We start from the raw sequence: 19,499 nt of genomic DNA, 5'->3' as shown, positions 1-19,499 counted from the left end.
ACGGCCAACCGTTCAGAAACTATGCGGACTTTATTTCATACAGCTCAATAATTGCCACCCTAAACTAACAGCATCAGCAATAATAAAAACATTTATTACTGACTGGAACACAATTTATAGTAGATTTCTTGACGAAGATCGTACGATAAATACTCCATCCTGCTTACAAAGACAATTATTTGCTCGTGCAAACAGACACAAACACGTGAAACTACTTAGAATGCACTAAAAAGCGTGGTTTTACTTTACCCTTTGTGTCTTACTTTCTTACTAAGTGCCAACTAAAATCCAAAAAAATTTGTCTTCTTAGACAGAGCTGATGTTTTCACTGTTGAAAGAATTTCCATTGCAAATTATTTTTCATCTAGTTACGTTCTTCTTTGTGCAATGCAGGCGTTTTTTTGTCCATGTATTGAAACATGTTTATTATTTTCCCCTTTCAGGTATTTGGTACCTTCTGAAAAAGGACACTCGTACGAAAAAAAGTCCTCATGAAACCTTCTCAATGAGTCATAAAAAAGTCATTAATAAGATAAAGATTAAAAAGACACGTAAGCAGTAAGTCCATCACTATAACAAGAATGTGCGCGGGGACAACTACCAATGTCAGCCAACGATACCAGTCGACACCATCTACTGATTATTGACGTCATAATGCCATTTACGACGTGGTTAGTGGCTAATTTACACGCTCGCATGTGACGCTGCGACTGCCCACATGAAGGTATTATAGTTGCTACCTTTAGAATATTGTCACCGAGCAAGGTGTGGTTCAGTGGCTATTGCGCTGGGTCCGTTTTCCTGAGAAGCCAATATAGCGTGGGCAAGATCAGAGGAATTTAGACACACAGTGAGCACCGCCTCCAGTTTACTACCCGCCGCGCATCGTCAGCAGAAGAAAGATGAAGGGGGGAAATGTAACTGCAGTAGACTGTGTATCTTCCATAACACACCGGGCGGAGGCATTCGAAATACCAATGTCGAGAAACATCATAAAACACTGCAAAGGGCACATGGCGAAGGAAAACTAATTTTTGACAGTTGCTGATATGTCGGTCTGTGAATACCAAAAGTGCACCAAAATCGTTGCAGGAGAAGCTGTGATGTCTAAATTTTCTAGTGTGGCTCTTAAAACTTTTACACAGCTGCACCCGAAGTGCTGTCCAACAATGCTGCGTCTACATCTACATACATACTCCGCAAGCCCGGTATGGCTGGTGCATGGCGGAGGGTACCTTGTATCATTACTGGCCACTTCCTTTCCTGTTCCACTCGCAAATAAATCGAGGGAAAAAACGACTACGTGCCTCCCTATGAGCCCTAATAGTTTCTCTTATCTTCGTGGTCCTAAAGTGAAATGTGCGTTAATGATAGCACAATCGTCCCGCAATCAACTTCAAATGCCGGTTCTCTAAATTTCCGCAACAGTGTTTCGCGGAAAGAACTTCGTCTTCCCTTCAGGGATTCCCATTCGAGTTTACTTCCGCGTTGATCGGACTAACTGGTAGGAAATCCTGAACACTCGAGCAGTATTCAAGAATGGGTCGCGCCAGTGTTCTATACAAGGTCTCCTTTATAGATGAGCTATACTTTCCTAAAATCATCTCAGTAAACCAAAGCCGACTAATCGCCTTCCACACTACCGTCCTTACGTGCACGTGCCATTTCATATAGCTTTGCACAATTGCGCCTAGACATTAAATCGATGTCGCTGTATCAAGGAGCACACTACTAGTGCTGAATTCGAACTTTAGGGGATTGTTTTTCCTACCCATCTGCATTAACTTACACTTTTCTTCATTTAGAGTAAGCTGTTATTCATCATCCCAATTAGAAATTTTAGCTGAGTCATCTTGTAACCCCGTATAGTCACTAAATGATGAGACGTTCCTGCCACAACGACATCAAACAGCCGCAGATTTCTGCTCATCCTGTCCATCAGATCTCGGCATTTCTAACGATATTCTTGTCCCTGACGAAGCCGTCGAGGGCAACGTACTGTGTTCTATTACTTAAGAAGTCTCCGACCCACTCACATATCTAGGAACCTATTCCTTCGCTAACAGTCTGCAGGGGAGTACAGTGTGAAACGCGTCTGTTCCACAATGGTACTCTTGGCATCGAAAGGTGACGAATGAAAGAATACACACGTAGCAAAATTTCAGGAGCTATAATGTTCATACAAAACACTGCGTGAGAAATACAATCATCTGTTTACAAATAACCGCAACTTCTCTGCTAAAAGCGACTAATAGGAACATGTTCTCTTACAATATCACTTAAGTGGCGCTGATTTGGTATACTTTGTAAATTTCTTTTCCCACTGAAATGTAGGAGTTTCTCAAAGATACTGGTAGGATGTGGCGTCAATTGATAGATTAAAATTCTTGTGATATGGACTTATCAGTAAAAAAGCGTGGGAGGGAGATTTGTCACGCAACGATCAATGTCGTCTAAATTTCGCTGCATACTGGACAAGCTACGTTTATCGTTACAGACTAAAATCACTGCTAAGCAGTTGGTATGAACGCGTTTGTAGATGGGGCATATCGCACTTTGATGCTATACGAAAAAGAGTGGATTTTACAATGGTAAAAGGAGGACACTCTTTGCTATAGAGCGCTTTACGACTCTTAGACTAAAAAAGTAATGCCGTCTTTGAAGCTAGCGGCACCGTTACGTATACCATAATGCCACGAATTTTATGCTCCACTTGTATGGCGAACCACATGTTCTAGCAATACATGGGTACGTTTTAAAGAGAGGATATGGGCGGATGATTGTGGAACTTCATGAAGAACTATCGTTCACTTCCAGCATGTCATTAAGAGCAAAATACCGACACGGGATCACGTTCACCCCAAATATAGCCACTAAATTCGTGACAGGCGCAGCTGTGGTCATAGTCTTGGAGGCAGCGTCGCCGCATGATTTGCAGTGGTTGCACGGGCGATAATGACTGGCTAAGTATTACTCGATCCAAGCAGCCAAAGTCTATGCACGAGAAAGCTCACAACCTACAGAATGAGCAGTTCATCGGAATGAGAAAATCACGAGCAATTTTTCTGTACAAAATAGGAATGTAAGTAAAGTTGGCATCGATCCGAAGGTCGATTTACTCGACGTGCTTAACTCGAAATGGTCCAATTAGAAGTGGTATGCCCTTGCTTTCCTCCGATCTTTGAAATGACTTGCTCCAAAACAAAGTAAAATTGTGTATTTTTCACGTTAAGAAATTGCCAGATTTGAAAGAAGTGGTAAGTGCCTGAAAATATCCTAAGGCCGGCCAGGAATGAACTCCATGTTTTTCTATTTGGTACCATCTATTAGTGCCTTCGGTATTTTCCGTCAGAACTTCTGAGCCGATATCGTACACGACACCTCTCAAACACAATCAATGCGAACTTCCTCAGATTCTTTTAATTACAAAGGGTGGTGAGCCCCTTGACTGAACACGCTGAGCTGCGTTGCCGGTTTATACCACTTATCCACAATGACGCGTCAAAAATACTGATAAGCGCACGTAGTTTCCACGGTCTGCTATCGCTATTTCCAATGCAAAGTACAGCGCTATCGGCCATAGCATGGGGATCCATGTAGTAACTAACGAGAATTTGGTCGTTTCCAGATATGTAACTCTTTATGTTGCCTTCAATTTTCTATTAATGTCAAATGCGAAGGTTTCTCGGCCGAGAAAGTCGTAACATCATACAACTCTAGTAGACACGCTTGGCACGAACAGCTACTATAATAACAATAATGTCGTGTGACGAGGGCCTCCCGTCGGGTAGACCGCACGCCTGGTGCAAGTCTTTCGATTTGACGCAACTTCGGCGACTTGCGCGTCGATGGGGATGAAATGATGATGATTAGGACAACACAACACCCAGTCCCTGAGCGGAGAAAATCTCCGACCCAGCCGCGAATCGAACCCGGACACTTAGGATTGACAGTCCGTCGCGCTGACCACTCATTTTGTTCACTTTCGTTCGTTGCATTTGCTTGAGGCGGTCGCCGTAAGACATCCGTTTATTAGTTCGTTGTTGATCGGTGAACTCAGTTTTTTTTTTTTTTTTTTAATTACAGAGGGCAGCTAACCCTCTGACCAACCACGCTGAGCTACCGTGCCGGCTAACTCAGCTATCGGGTGCGGACACGAACAGCAACTACACGACTGAAACATCACGTGTTTCATGTACAGCAGTTTTATACTTGACATCTCTTTCCCTTACAAACCGTCGCAGGGTTAACACGTTGAAGGATTGCGTTCAATGTCTAACAACTGAACGTTAATGATTACATGGACTGTTCCCTCATTCATCAGCTACGCATTTCAAACAAACCTCATTTCAGCTGGATACCAATTTACACTTCTGGAAATGGAAAAAAGAACACATTGACACCGGTGTGTCAGACCCACCATACTTGCTCCGGACACTGCGAGAGGGCTGTACAAGCAATGATCACACGCACGGCACAGCGGACACACCAGGAACCGCGGTGTTGGCCGTCGAATGGCGCTAGCTGCAAAGCATTTGTGCACCGCCGCCGTCAGTGTCAGCCAGTTTGCCGTGGCATACGGAGCTCCATCGCAGTCTTTAACACTGGTAGCAAGCCGCGACAGCGTGGACGTGAACCGTATGTGCAGTTGACGGACTTTGAGCGAGGGCGTATAGTGGGCATGCGAGAGGCCGGGTGGACGTACCGCCGAATTGCTCAACACGTGGGGCGTGAGGTCTCCACAGTACATCGATGTTGTCGCCAATGGTCGGCGGAAGGTGCACGTGCCCGTCGACCTGGGACCGGACGGCAGCGACGCACGGATGCACGCCAAGACCGTAGGATCCTACGCAGTGCCGTAGGGGACCGTACCGCCACTTCCCAGCAAATTAGGGACACTGTTGCTCCTGGGGTATCGGCGAGGACCATTCGCAACCGTCTCCATGAAGCTGGACTACGGTCCCGCACACCGTTAGACCGTCTTCCGCTCACGCACCAACATCGTGCAGCCCGCCTCCAGTGGTGTCGCGACAGGCGTGAATGGAGGGACGAATGGAGACGTGTCGTCTTCAGCGATGAGAGTCGCTTCTGCCTTGGTGCCAATGATGGTCGTATGCGTGTTTGGCGCCGTGCAGGTGAGCGCCACAATCAGGACTGCATACGACCGAGGCACACAGGGCCAACACCCGGCATCATGGTGTGGGGAGCGATCTTCTACACTGGCCGTACACCTCTGGTAATCGTCGAGGGGACACTGAATAGTGCACGGTACATCCAAACCGTCATCGCACCCATCGTTCTACCATTCCTAGACCGGCAAGGGAACTTGCTGTTCCAACAGGACAATGCACGTCCGCATGTATCCCGTGCCACCCAACGTGCTCTAGAAGGTGTAAGTCAACTACCCTGGCCAGCAAGATCTCCGGATCTGTCCCCCATTGAGCATGTTTGGAACTGGATGAAGCGTCGTCTCACGCGGTCTGCACGTCCAGCACGAACGCTGGTCCAACTGAGGCGCCAGGTGGAAATGGCATGGCAAGCCGTTCCACAGGACTACATCCAGCATCTCTACGGTCGTCTCCATGGGAGAATAGCAGCCTGCATTGCTGCGAAAGGTGGATATACACTGTACTAGTGCCGACATTGTGCATGCTCTGTTGCCTGTGTCTATGTGCCTGTGGTTCTGTCAGTGTGATCATGTGATGTATCTGACCCCAGGAATGTGTCAGTAAAGTTTCCCCTTCCTGGGACAATGAATTCACGGTGTTCTTATTTCAATTTCCAGGAGTGTATTTATCATCGCCTCGTACCGTCCTTATCTCTTGATTTCCAGTGATCAAACAATCTATCCTACATGTATACTCTGGAAGTCGACTTCACAGTGTATGGAGAACAGTGCTCTGAACATCTCCATCATGACTCTCCTGCTCCATCTGCGAACGTTGCAAAAGACGAACGACTATAGGCGATCCGATCCGCTCATGGATTCACATTTCTCAGATGTGAATTGTCAACTAGCGACATCTAGCAGGCGTAAACAAATATGTTATCTGGCGGCTGTTTGAACGCGTGCTCTCCGAATTTGAACGGTATACTATTCCGCGGCCCAGAGCGTCTCATGTAAGCGTCTGCTACTGCAGTCTGATACGCATTTCCAAGACGCTCTCCTGTTTACTAAATGAATAGCTGACAAAAGGAGCCGCTGTTCGTTGGATGTTCTCTAGCATTTTTACTGACCATACTCGGTAAAGGGAATTCGAACATTACAGAGGCACTCTTCTGCCTCACAGAATGTGAGAAGCTCGTAAATTTTGCTTCTTGTCCATTTCATTTCGTAAAGGGACACGCATATAGAGCCATTTAGTAGTAGCAGGCCAGGAATAAAGTTCCTCTGATTTGACCCGACACGGTAGTAGAACACTGATTTTGTGTTGTCAGTACGTTGACATGTTGCGAACACAGGCAGTCCAACGCTTGTCGCAAACAATGTTGCAGAACGTGTTCCGAATTCAGTGGAAACGGGCCTTTAGAATGCCGTGGTGACGAAGTCATTCGTAGATAGGCGTACTCAGGAAGGAAATCATTACAATCTAGAAAACATTTTAATAGCATGTTTGTTGTTGTGATCTTCAGTTCTGAGACTGGTTTGATGCAGCTCTCCATGCTACTCTATTCTGTGCAAGCTTCTTCATCTCCCAGTACACACTGCAACCTACATCCTTCTGAATCTGCTTAGTGTATTCATCTCTTGGTCTCCCTCTACGATTTTTACCCTCCACGCTGCCCCCCCCCCCCCCCCCCCAATACTACATTGGTGATCCCTTGATGCCTCAGAACATGTCCTAACAACCGATCCCTTCTTCTAGTAAAGTTGTGCCACAAACTTCTCTTCTCCCCAATCCTATTCAATACTTCCTCATTAGTTATGTGATCTACCCATCTAATCTTCAGCATTCTTCTGTAACACCACATTTCGAAAGCTTCTATTCTCTTCTTGTACAAACCATTTATCGTCCATGTTTCACTTCCATACGTGGCTACACTCCACACAAATACTGTGTAAACAGTACCTTTTTCTATATTTTTAAAACATCTAATTGTAAAATTTGTTTCCGTATTTTTAGTAATTTCCGTAATTCAGTATTTTACTGGCACATCCCTAACAATTACGGATGCTCTGAATAACTGGTAGCCATGGACTATAGCAACGTAAATTAATGTCAGATCTTAAGTTCTTTCTAACTAACGATGGCTTCAAGTATCATTTCATACGAACCTGGGCTCATATTCGAGAGGACGGTGGTTCAAATCGTCGGCCGGCGATTCAGATTTAGGTTCTCCATAATCAACTTGATTTGCTTTAGGCGAATTCCGGAACGCTTCCTTCGAAAAGGCACGACAAGGATTCCGCCCTCATCCCTCCCCAGTCGAGCATGGGCTCCGTCTCAAATGACATCGTCGTCGACGTGACTAACACCATTTTTCATTCTTTCCTTTGTATGAGCCTCCACAAGATGATACATCACAACTTTTCGTACAGATTAACAAGGCATTTAAAGTTTTTTTAACTTGTAAGAACAAATGAAAAATAAATGAACTGTATGTTGCATAACGCGGATATTCTCTCCAGTTTTCCTTGCAAAAACGAACGTAAGAAGACCTACAATGCAGAAAAATGATATTGGTTTGGAGCAGGTAGGTTTTTTCAGACTTTACGGGTGAATAACGCAACAACCCAAAAACACACTTAAAAATTCTTTATTTCAATACCATAACCGGTTTCGTGGTATCACAGCCATCTTCAGATGGCTAACGTTTGTGATAACATTAACGTTTTCGTCGGTAGCATGTCAGCCCATGCAATATGTTCCAGCGGACGCTGCTTTGCTCTGCTACCGACCTTATGCTTTATCAGGACAACGCATTAACTGTCGCAGCACAAAATAAATCACTGTGGTATACAAACACTTTAAAACATTCTTCATCATGTCAGTTTCATCCTGAGACATTTGGTTTACGTCCGATGCTTTTGTTTAGACTATGTGTACTGTTCGCCCTGCAACAGTTTTTACACGGTCCAGATGAAGTATTAGGAATGTAGCAAGAGAAAGCGCCGTCCAGTAGATCGTGCTACAGGAGCAGACATGCTGTTGAGGAAACAACGTAATCCGATACGTTAGCCAGCTGAAGATGGGAACGATATACAGAAACCAGTTATGGCATTGAAATACATCATTTTTAAAAGAACTTTTTGGTTGGTTGCATTATCCACCAACAATCCTCCACGGCCGCGGAGTTCGTGAGATACATCATGGACAAAATAATATTTTCATACTAATTTTCAACCCACGTGTGTTTGTTGTTTACTTTTTTTGCAATCGATCTCTTGAGCCTTTTGCGGCTTCTCCTTCAGCACTTTAGCGAATTATCGAAACGAAAAACGTTCACAAACTTATATCCTACAACGCAGTGAATGTCAGCTGTTTCATTTACTAAATTACAGAATGCTTTATGGTTCAGTGACAACATATACTTGCTGATGTGTTTCACTTAGATGTGTGTGTTTAAGTGCCGCAGCCATGGCCTCCGAGCTGATAGTCCACGCTGCTGCAACGTCATCGAGCTGTTCGTGCAGATGGTGGTTGTCTTGCAGACGTCCCCATCTGTTGACTCAAGGATCGAGTCGTTGCTGCACGATCCGTTACAGCCATGCGGATAAGATGCCTGTCATCTCGACTGCTAGTGATACGAGGCCGTTTGGATCCAGCACGGCGTTCCGTATTACCCTCCTGAACCCAACGATTCCATATTCTGCTAACAGTCATTGGATCTCGACCAACGCGAGCAGCGATGTGGCGATACGATAAACCGCAATCGCGATAGGCTACAATCCGACCTTTATCAAAGTCGGAAACGTGATGGTACGCATTTCTCCTACTTACACGAGGCATCACAACAACGTTTCACCAGGCATCGGCGATCAACTGCTGTTTGTGTATGAGAAATCGGTTGGAAACTTTCCTCATGTCAGCAAGTTGTAGGTGTCGCCACCGGCGCCAACATTGTGTGAATGCTCTGAAAAGCTAATCATTTGCATATCACAGCATCTTCTTCGTGTCGGTTAAATTTCGCGTCTGTAGCACATCATCTGCGTGGTGTAGCAATTTTAATGGCCAGTAGTGTAGAAAGCTGGGTCGACCTATTCTTGAGTACTGCTCGAGTGCTTGGGATCCGTAACAGGTCGTATTGAAGAAAGGCATTGAAGCAATTCAGAGGGGGATGGGGGGCTGCTAGATTTGTTACCGGTAGGTTCGAACAACACGTAAATGTTACGGAAATGCTTCGCGAACTCTAATGGGACTCCATGGAGGGAGAGCGACGTTCTTTTCGAGAAACACTGCTGAGAAAATTTAGAGAACCGGCATTTGAAGCTGATCGCCGAATGGTTGTACCGCCGCGGGATTATCCTTCCGCAGGAGGCAGACAACACTGATGCTGCGGTTTCAGCTTACTGCCCGCTCGGAATGCTCGACCGCAAATTCTCCGCAATGCCTCAACCAAACCTTACAAAACAATCCTTCGACCTATACTTGGGTATTGCTCATCAGTGTGGGATCCGTACCAGATCCGGTTGACGGAGGAGATAGAGAAGATCCAAAGCAGGGCGACGCGTTTCGTCACAGGGTTATTTGGTAAACGTGATAGCGTTACGGAGATGTTTAGCAAACTCAAGTGGCAGACTCTGCAAGAGAGGCGCTCTGCGCGGTGTAGCTTGCTGTCCAGGTTTCGAGAGGGTGCGTTTCTGGATGAGGTATCGAATATATTGCTTCCTCCTACTTATACCTCCCGAAGAGATCACGAATGTAAAATTAGAGAGATTTGAGGGCGCACGGAGGCTTTCCGGCAGTTGTCCTTCCCGCGAACCATACGCGACTGGAACAGGAAAAGGAGGTAATGACAGTGGCACGTAAAGTGTCCTCCGCCACACACCGTTGGGTGGCTTGCGGAGTATAAATGTAGATGTAAGGACCTCGAAGGAAAGATGCGAGAGATAGAGGCTCATACGGAGGCATATAGACAGTAGTTTTTCCCTCGCTCTATTATGAGAGGAACAGGAAAGGAAATGACTAGTAGTTGTACATGGTTACCCCCACCACGCACCGTACGGTGGCTTGCGGAGTATCTATGTAGATGTAGAAATGTTGTGGCGGTAGGCCGGTAGTCCTCCGAAGTGCGTGCAGAGGGGAGCTGAGGAACGTGCGCCCTACGGCAGCGGGCGCGGCGGTAGCGGGAGCCGGTGGCCAGAAGTGTGCCGCGAGTACGGCTGCTTTGGGTCAGGAATGGAGGCTGCGGGCCGGCCGCGACCGAGCTGGGAAAGCCGGGATTATCCTTCCGCAGGTGTCTCCGCAGGAGGCAGACAACACTGATGCTGCGGTTTCAGCTTACTGCCCGCTGGGAATGCTCGACCTCAAGTTCTCCGCAATGCCTCAACCAAACCTGACGATGCTTCGGTCCGCATCTGCAGGGTGGGCGAGAAGTCTCCGTAGCCCTGTTAATATCAAATGTTATTATGCACTTTGGTAGCTATGTCACTTCTTATCAGTTGTTGCAAATCGTGTTTACACACGCAGGAGAGCTTCTGTAAAGTTTGGAAGGTAGGAGACGAGGTACTGGCGGAAGTAAAGCTGTGAGGACGGGGCGTGAGTCGTGCTTGGGTAGCTCAGATGGTAGAGCACTTACCCGCGAAAGGCAAAGGTCCCGAATTCGAGTCTCGGTCCGGCACACAGTTTTAATCTGCCAGGAAGTTTCATCGTGTTTACAAGTTTTTGCAGCCGCGGCAAAGTTTTAATTTGTAGCCGTGGCAATTTTCAGTGGTCATAGCTACACAATTGAGGAGCGCTTAGTGCCAAGCGCGTGGGCGCACGAACGAAAAAAAACTGGGCAGATATTGAGACAGACAAAGGGAGCATTCCAGGACAGGTTTAATAAGGCTCCACCCCGGAAGGCAGCACTTCTGTATTGGGAAAGGCGTGCTTCTACTTCTGGCGGTATTAAAGGCAGGCTGCGGAGTGGAAGGAAGAAGGCACGAGAAGAAACGTGTGCTGGAATACCTGCTTCGATTGAACAATCTCGTGTGACGTCGACACGTAAGCGTGCTTCGGAACACGGTATCCCAAACACGTGAAAAAAGACCTTAACGTCATACCTTTTCGAACGACGTTTGTAAACGAGTTATCGGAATAAGCGCGTTTTAGCATGCCGCGCTTTGTTAACTATTTCCATATGCAGTGAACAGTGCCAAGGCTATATTTTCAGATGATTGTGCCATTTATCGTAGTTCACGTGCTTGTCGTCTGACCCAAAGAGAATTTTCATTACACAGTCGAGTTAGAAAAGAAACCGTCTCCCGTAATGATAATGGGACAGCGATGATATCACGCCTGCTTGAACCGTACTTTGTTGTGAATGATGCGAATTATTTGCATGTGTTACTAACATGGTTATTATCGCACCTTGAGGAAAGGGGCCTCATAGAACGCTTATGGTTGCATCGTAGGGGCGCCTCCTCACTACACCCCTGTCGTACCACAGTTCCTAAATGAAGACTTTCCAGGACCATGGATAGGTCGTGGTTCCTCAGCAACACCAGCTCCCTTGAAATGCTCACCAATAAGACCTGATCTCACCACAATGACAATTCGTTATGATGAATCATTGAGGCGCATGTGCCTGCGCGTCGTCGTGCAGCAAACGAAGAAGAGCGCAATGCTGCTGTGGATGCCTTTCACATTGTAACGCCGCGCATGCTCAAAAATGTGTCAAGAAGAACATCGAGACGTATGGGAATATGTTCACAGCGCGAGGGGGAACATGTAGATGGACAGGATAATTAATACGTAAATAAGTACTTGTGCTAAATCAAATCAATTAGCATTCGATACACGGGGTTACGGGGACTTCTCGCCCACACTGTACATCTATAATCCTCAACCCACCATACGGTGTGTGACGGAAGGTACTCGTATTTCTGGTGTCTCTTCCTTCCTTTTCTCCCTTTCAAGTACCACGCGTGGGAAGAATGACTGTTGGTGGACACTGGACAGCCGTATAAGCTTCATTTCCTTCTACTTCTCGTCTTCATCGTCATTTCGCGAGGCGTAAGTTGCAAGTAGTAATTTTAACCGACTCTTCGCGAATCGGACGCCCCGGAATGTGAACAGTCGGTGGACTTTAATGAGCTTCTCCGTAATGGTCTCGCGCCGACTAAACGCTTCCTCAACGAAACGCATTATCGCCTCCCCCTTTCCTCTCACCTATTAACCAACCATGGTAGTTGTGTCCCAGACTGACAGGTAATACTCTAGAATCCATCGAACGTACGTTTCAGAACTAGCAGAAATCAGTTAAATATATGTTATACGACAAATCAAGCAACTCTAAACGCTGTCAGTTCAACTAAACACCTTGGAATTACAGTTACGAACAACTGAAATTGGAACAATCGCGTACATAATGCTGGGGCGAGGGCAAACCAAAGATCGCATTTTATTGGCAGAATACTTAGAAATTGCAACAAGGCTACAAAAGAGAGTACCTACAGTGGGCTTGTCCATCGACTGCTAGAGTACTACTATGCGGTAGGGGATCCTTGCCGGATAAAATTGACGGAGCGCATCAAAAAGTCTGAAGAAGGGCAGCTCGTTTCGTATTATCGCGAAACAGGGAGGAGAGTGCCAAGGGTACGGTAAGCGAGTTGGTCTAGCAATCGTTGCGACGAGCCAGTTTCACGAAATTTCAATCTCCAGCTTTCTCCTCCGAATGCGAAAATATTTTACTGTCGCCAACCTACATAGGGAGAAATTATCATGGTAATAAAATAAAAGAAATTAGAGCTCATACGGGGAGATTTAAGTGTGTATTTCTCCCACGCGCTGTTAAGAGAGTGAAGCTGTAGAGAAATAGTCTGGAGGTGGTTCGAAGAACCATCTGCCAGGCACTTATATGTGAATTGTAGAGTTCAAAATTGTTAAGGCTATTGTGGCTACTTGTTGAACTGTCTATTGACTTCTGTCTCGGGTTCTTCGAGCGATTTTTGGAAGTTTGTGGTAAGGTCTTATGGGACTAAACTGCTTAAGTCCCTAAGCCTACACACTATTCTTACTTTAACTTACGCTATGGACAACACACACACACACACACCCATGCCCGAGGGAGGACTCGAACCTCCGATAGAGGGGGGGAGGGGGGGGGGGGGGGGGTTGCAAGGACATTGACAAGGCGCCCTAGACAACGCGGCGCCGACTTTTGTTTGGTGATTTTCTGGTGTTTCGCCAGCACGAGTGGCTGGCATTGTCAAAGCTTGACCCTCCATTGCTAGTGGTGAACGGGAGTAGAGCTCGCGACCGCATATTGTATGCACCTGGCGCACCAACGTCCAAGGGTTTTTCCGTGGCCATTTCAGGTACGTTTCTCCCCTTGCTACCTGCAACGATCGTTCGCTGCAACACGGTAATCCAGTATCCATCCACCCTTAGGGCGTCTCCTTTCTTGTTGAAGCTGTTCTCATGTTTGTGTATTTCTATAGCTTCTCTGAACAAGCGAATGAGATAGCTTTACTCTAAAGCGAGAACTTCCATGTCAGCGAATTTTACTATGTGGTCAGTCTCACAGAATTCGAGTTTCACCACAGCCAATGTCTCCACCTGCAAAATCCCTCAAGTTCGGCCAACCTGGTGTTGGTCGATCATCCAGTCATTCCAACAGACATTTCCGCACGTTCATGGTATGCGGTATATTCACGACATTGCAGGTGGGTCCCTTTCCTCCTTTACCGATCTGAGACAATAATTCATCTTCTTTGTCAGTTTAGAAATAGTCTTTAAGCCATGTTTGCGCAACGTAAGACTGATTCTGTCCGTCACTGTGGGAATTATGACAAAAAGGCCGTAACAGACATTTCTTTTTCCGGCGTGGCACCTCGTCAAGTATTTGATTCTATGACACTTCTTATATAATTGGTGCAGTACCCATTGATCCTCAGAACGGTTTCCAGGTGTCGCATCCCGCATCTGAGGTGCAGCGGCTCATATGTTCGTCTTGCTCGCGTTAAAAACGTCGGCAGAAGAACCAGAGACAGAAGCGAACAGCCAATTTGTCAGTCGCATAGTAGTCATGTAGATTTAAAAGTCTGTAAGCCACTTCTTTCGATGTAATAAATTTCCTTAAGATTCTCCCAATAAATCTCAGCCTGGCATCTGCTTTTCCCACAATATGTTCCACGTTGTTATTCCACTTTAAGTCGTTAGGGGCGGTTACCACTACGTATTTTTACGTAATTACTTTTTACAATAGCATAATCGAACAGTGGTGGCTTTCTTCGCCTATTTATGCGCAATACATTACCTTTTTTTTACGTCCAAATTCAACTGCCACTACCTGTACCAACAGGCCATGCTCTGCAGAACATCCTGCAATACGCTGCAGTCTTCTAGCGTTGCCACCTTCCTACAGACAACAACATCGTCCGCGGATAGCTCCGCAAAGCCTACAATGTAACTAACCTGATAATTTAGTTTTGTTGTAGGCAGTAATGGCTTTATCACACTCCTGAAATTAACCTTTACGTCGATCGATTTTCTCCCGTTATGCTACACTGTTGTATCTGCAGTGAGGACATGTATCCAATCACAATGATGGTCAGCTATTCCGTAAGCTTGTATTTTGTTCAGCAAACGACAGTATGGAGCTGTATCGAATGCCTTCCTGAAGTTGAGGAACAAAGCATCAACCTGGCCGGTGTTGTCGTCCACGAACTAGATCTCAGAGCAAGCAAGAGCTGTTATAGAGAGAGAGAGAGAGAGAGAGAGAGAGAGAGAGAGAGAGAGAGAGAGAGAGAGAGAGGGGGGGGGGGGGGGCATTCCGTGATTGAATCATTTAGTCGGCGGAAGAGCGTTACGGAGATGTTCAACAAACTCCGCTGACAGACGCGACAAGAGAAACATGAGACATCATATCACTTCCTCCTACATGCGTCTTGAGAAATGACAACTAAGGCAACTTTGGAGAAATTAAAGCCCATATAGAGGTTTACATCACACGCGCCATTCACGAGTGTAACAGTGGTGCCAGAATTACACCCCCCCCCCCCCTACACACACACACACACACACACACACACACACACACACACACACACACACACACACAGTAATGTGGCTTGAATATGGAGATAGCAAACCTAGCTTTCAACATTAACAAATGGTCGTACATAGACCTACCACACTGTGCCACTTGTTTATTGCTATTTTTTCGCTCAGAAAAGTAGCCGTCTCTCTCTGAAGTTCATTTTCCCCCCACATAAATGCACAGTGCACTCCGAGTCCGGATCACAACGGCCAATAACTACGTTTACACAGGGCTCCCAAGGCCGGCTTTCTTTAGCCGGTTTACCAATATCGCTTCTGATTGATCATGTATTGTAAACAATATCGATTTTCAGGAATTCGTTCTAGCTCCCAGATTTTTATTTTCACCATCTATTTTCGCTCTCCTGCAAATACTCTAACTTTGTTGGATGTCAAATTCAGTCTTGTTTTTTTTAAAAATGCCCATTAATCTAGACGGAGTGCCTTTTGATCAGCGAAAGAGAAGATATATTAGACGGGAAGAGAACATCTCCTACACTGAATTTAAGAGAAACGGTCTGTGCTGTCGAAAACGGAATAGCTGATTTCCTGGAGCCGTTCGTCAAAAACAACTAACGATCGGTAAATTGATACTTGACCAGGCTACAAAAATCATTTCGGGTGCTAACATAAGAACGGCACCGACAAACCGGTCCCAAAATTTGGTTTCTTTTTCTGGACGTTATTTCGTATCTAAACGTAGCGACAATGTCTAGGGTAGAACTAAATGAAGCAGATCCAGCTAAGTCCCTGATGTGACTGCGGCTGTGCTCGTATAGAAGAAATCTGCTAATAGACGTTGGAAAATTAGCGCAATGTTGTCAAACACATGGCACACACGGCTCAATTTTCACTTTGCCCTTGCGTAACACTGAACTTAACATACAGCATCACACATTCAATTTGTCGAACTGCCTGTATGATACACTCATAACGAACTGTTGGCCTCTCTTGAACGTACAATACATAACTTCATGTTTGGAAAGATGTTTTAACGGAACAGTTACCACCTGGAACACTCAAAATAATTATTAATTTGATTACTGACGTCTATCGGAAACACAAAGTTCAGATAGAAAACTAGCTGTCCCATCGCAAAGCGCAGCTTGTCCAACAAGAGCTAGAGTAAAATTCTATGTCCGATCGGGCATAGAACCACTTAGGATTTTCAATTAGTGAGTCATAAATAGTTTAAACAAGATGTCGATTACACATTTCTAATTACATATCATCACATCTACGCAAAATTAATAAAATCTTATTTTCTGTGAACACACTGAGGAGAACCATAAGAACATCTCGCGCTGCTACTGAAAATAATCTACATAACAAATGTCAAGCCTTCAAAAGCCGTCAGGTGGCCTTTTAAGTAAAAGGTGATCACTTAAGCAAATTTAATGTTGCTTAGAAACGCTGATATTTTGATTCTTGTACATTTAACGTGTAATTTATACACGACAGCCGTGAAGTTAGATTATGATTTATGCCTGACTAACATCAATCTTCAGTTGTATGAAGTGATCCAGCTGCTTCGTACCAAGATCGTGAATAAATTGATCTGTTCGCTGAAGTCTAAACAATTGCTCGTTTGTGACAATACCACCAAACACCTTACGAAGATACTTGCATGTCAGAATTTATAATCGCCAGCATGACAGAAAATAAAGTTTCACGATTAATGGAAGTTTTATTTATAACTACATCCATATAAAACTATCAGTGACAAAACTGATAATTAAAAGTTTTAAACAGCTAAATAGTCTAATGCACACTTATCGCTGCATACTGTTCTCCACAAAGATAGAGATTATTCTTAAACATTGAACTGCGCGCACTGTAAATTTGCTCTTTGGATAACGAACGTTCTTCAAAAAGAGTGCGTATATTGATTTACGAAGATAATGAAACGCGGAGGCGCAAAAGATCGGTTAAAATGTACATTTCTTTTGTGGTGTTACATGTACGATGTGTTACATTTGATTACAACTATGCGCCTGTAGGCAGTGTAAAGCGTTTAACAGTTACGTTGCGAAGTAGTCACATCAGTGAACTTCTGCTGAATGCTAGTGTATTGTCGTAGCACTACGTTATCTCGCTTGGTGAAACAAAAATACACTGCCAATGTATCGAATTAGTATCTAAAAGGGCGCAATTCAACCGACAATTAAGTATCGTTGACAAACAACAAGTACTCAACATTTTTAAATTAAGATCACTCTAAAATCAAGACTATTATATTAAAAACGGATTTGTTGCACTGACTTCGGTCACTACGCACTAACGATGCTATAAATCAGAGCCCCCAAATGCGAGATGGGTGAATTAAACTTTAGTCCCATCGACGCCAGGGCTGTGTCAAAAAGAGTGCATACTCGATTTCGACATGCGTAGTGCAGATAAGCAGCTGTGGCATCTTCGAAGGAACCAAACCATCATTCGTCATAAGTGATCTTGGGAAACCACAGGCATTTTACATTTCAAACAGCGATACATTCTGAATGGAACAAGATGCAATACTTATTCGTGCGCGGTAAGGAAAAAAGCAGCAAATGCTTGTAGTATACAAAACAAACAATGGCCGTTGTTTACCCGCGTTAAAAACCCCATCCACTTAAAAAAAAATTACTTTCGCCGTCACACTATCAATCTATCAGTTTCACTAGAATCTATACAACATCAAGCACTACCTTTTTTTTTTTTGTGGTAATCGGCAAACTGCGTAACGCAACGACCATGTGGAATTGTCACTTCGTATTGGAAAAAAAATCACAGAGAATACATTGCGAATTCACGTCTTAGATGTTTTTTAAAATATTTTTAATAAACGTACGTGATGTTTCGAAACGATAACAGGCACTGCATCTGTCAATTAATGATTCCGCATAATGATACACAAATTTATCAACACTTCAGTTCAGCTCACTTTTCGTAACTCTAACAATGTAATGACATACTCAGCGCGAACGCAGAAGCGAAACCTGCGCATTGGTTACGATTAGATACTGATACTGTGTTCCCATGGCAGAACAGTCAAATTTTCGGCATGGACTACGGCCAAATAAGAACTAAATTCCTCGTCAGCATCACAACTTCAACAAAGCATGCGTCGCCTGTCTCCTGTAATACTAAAAAACGCAAGTCCTGCTTCATTAACTCGCGGGTTCACGCAAAAGAAACACGTAAATTTTACGTGATTGTTTGTTTACGGGGATGCATTTTTATTTTATTTTTGTAAAAGCGCATCAGTAACTTTTGGTCTACACATTGTATACAGAGCGATGACATCTGTCACTAATGAATGAAATGCACCAATAATTGTATGTTTCTTTACCTCTGTTACATAGTAACAAGCGTTCCACTTAACTTGAGAGCTTCGCCCTTATTTTGTAAACACGACAGCGTAAACAAACAAAACTTGGGAAAAAATGCTTATCAAAGCGTACAACTGTAATATTTTCCTCTGATGACCGCCACATACATCACAGCGTTGGTTTAGATCTTACTATTTATACCGGGGAATCTAGGGATTCTATGAGTACTCACAAATGCTACATGACTTCACTATTAAATTATCCAAAACCACTGCCGCTTCCACTTGACAACTGCTATTTATCAGTTAAATGACAGCACAAAGACGTATAAAACATGGTCAGAAATTTTTACCTGTGTCGTTCGGCCCTCCACCGGCGAATATCGTGTTTGGGTGCACATATCCATCTTTGTGAAGTAAAACATGCTCCAGTTCTGTCACATAATAACACTTGCCCTTATCACCCGGCATTGCATTTTTAAAGGACTTTGCACACTGATAACACAACGCCCATGCATGCTGCTCATTAATAGGAGCATTAAATGATATTAGAATGTCTAACAAAGAAACACAAGAATTCGCATCCAAACTACACTTCGGAGTCACTTTTACATCGGCCGCCATCCTTACTACGGATTGCTACTGGCTGCTAGCTGCATGTACTAGCGTCTGAATCAACCCGCTCCGCGTTCACGGCTTGCTCGATAGATGGCGCTCGGCCTGCGCGCAGTATAGCCAACACAACTAACATTTCTGTTCATGCAGTATCAAGGCAATGCCGATAAAACGTTGCTACGCAATCCGATGATATTGTTACTATTTTGCAACGCGTTTTATCACTGATGAATTGTATGATTCATGTCGTTCATAAAGCCCACGCGTATACTTCAACGACTAAAGAGAACGTTTCTTAAAACTCTCAAAATTTTATTTGTCTGATGTCTGAAGTAAGACCCTCAGTATTGTAAACCACAAGGACTAGCTTTAGGGGTGAAGTCTATGAA

General features: G+C 44.6%; 1 protein-coding gene across 4 annotated transcripts in view; it reads right to left on the bottom strand.

Moving 5' to 3' along the window:
- LOC126268077 (protein spire) overlaps positions 1–19,487 on the bottom strand; it is a 731,327-nt gene extending 711,840 nt beyond the window's left edge. Inside the window, exon 1 of one of the 4 annotated variants that reach the window (XM_049973536.1) lies at positions 18,849–19,487. In XM_049973536.1, the coding sequence (XP_049829493.1) occupies positions 18,849–19,119 (271 nt within the window). In that variant the 5' untranslated portion in view covers positions 19,120–19,487. The remainder of the gene's footprint in view (positions 1–18,848) is intronic. The other 3 variants (XM_049973539.1, XM_049973537.1, XM_049973538.1) reach the window with 3 other exon arrangements.
- Between the last annotated feature and the right edge of the window lie 12 nt (positions 19,488–19,499).

This window comes from Schistocerca gregaria, chromosome 4 (assembly GCF_023897955.1).
Source record: "Schistocerca gregaria isolate iqSchGreg1 chromosome 4, iqSchGreg1.2, whole genome shotgun sequence".
Classification (NCBI taxonomy): domain Eukaryota; kingdom Metazoa; phylum Arthropoda; class Insecta; order Orthoptera; family Acrididae; genus Schistocerca; species Schistocerca gregaria.
This window is presented reverse-complemented; position numbering and strand designations above follow the sequence as displayed.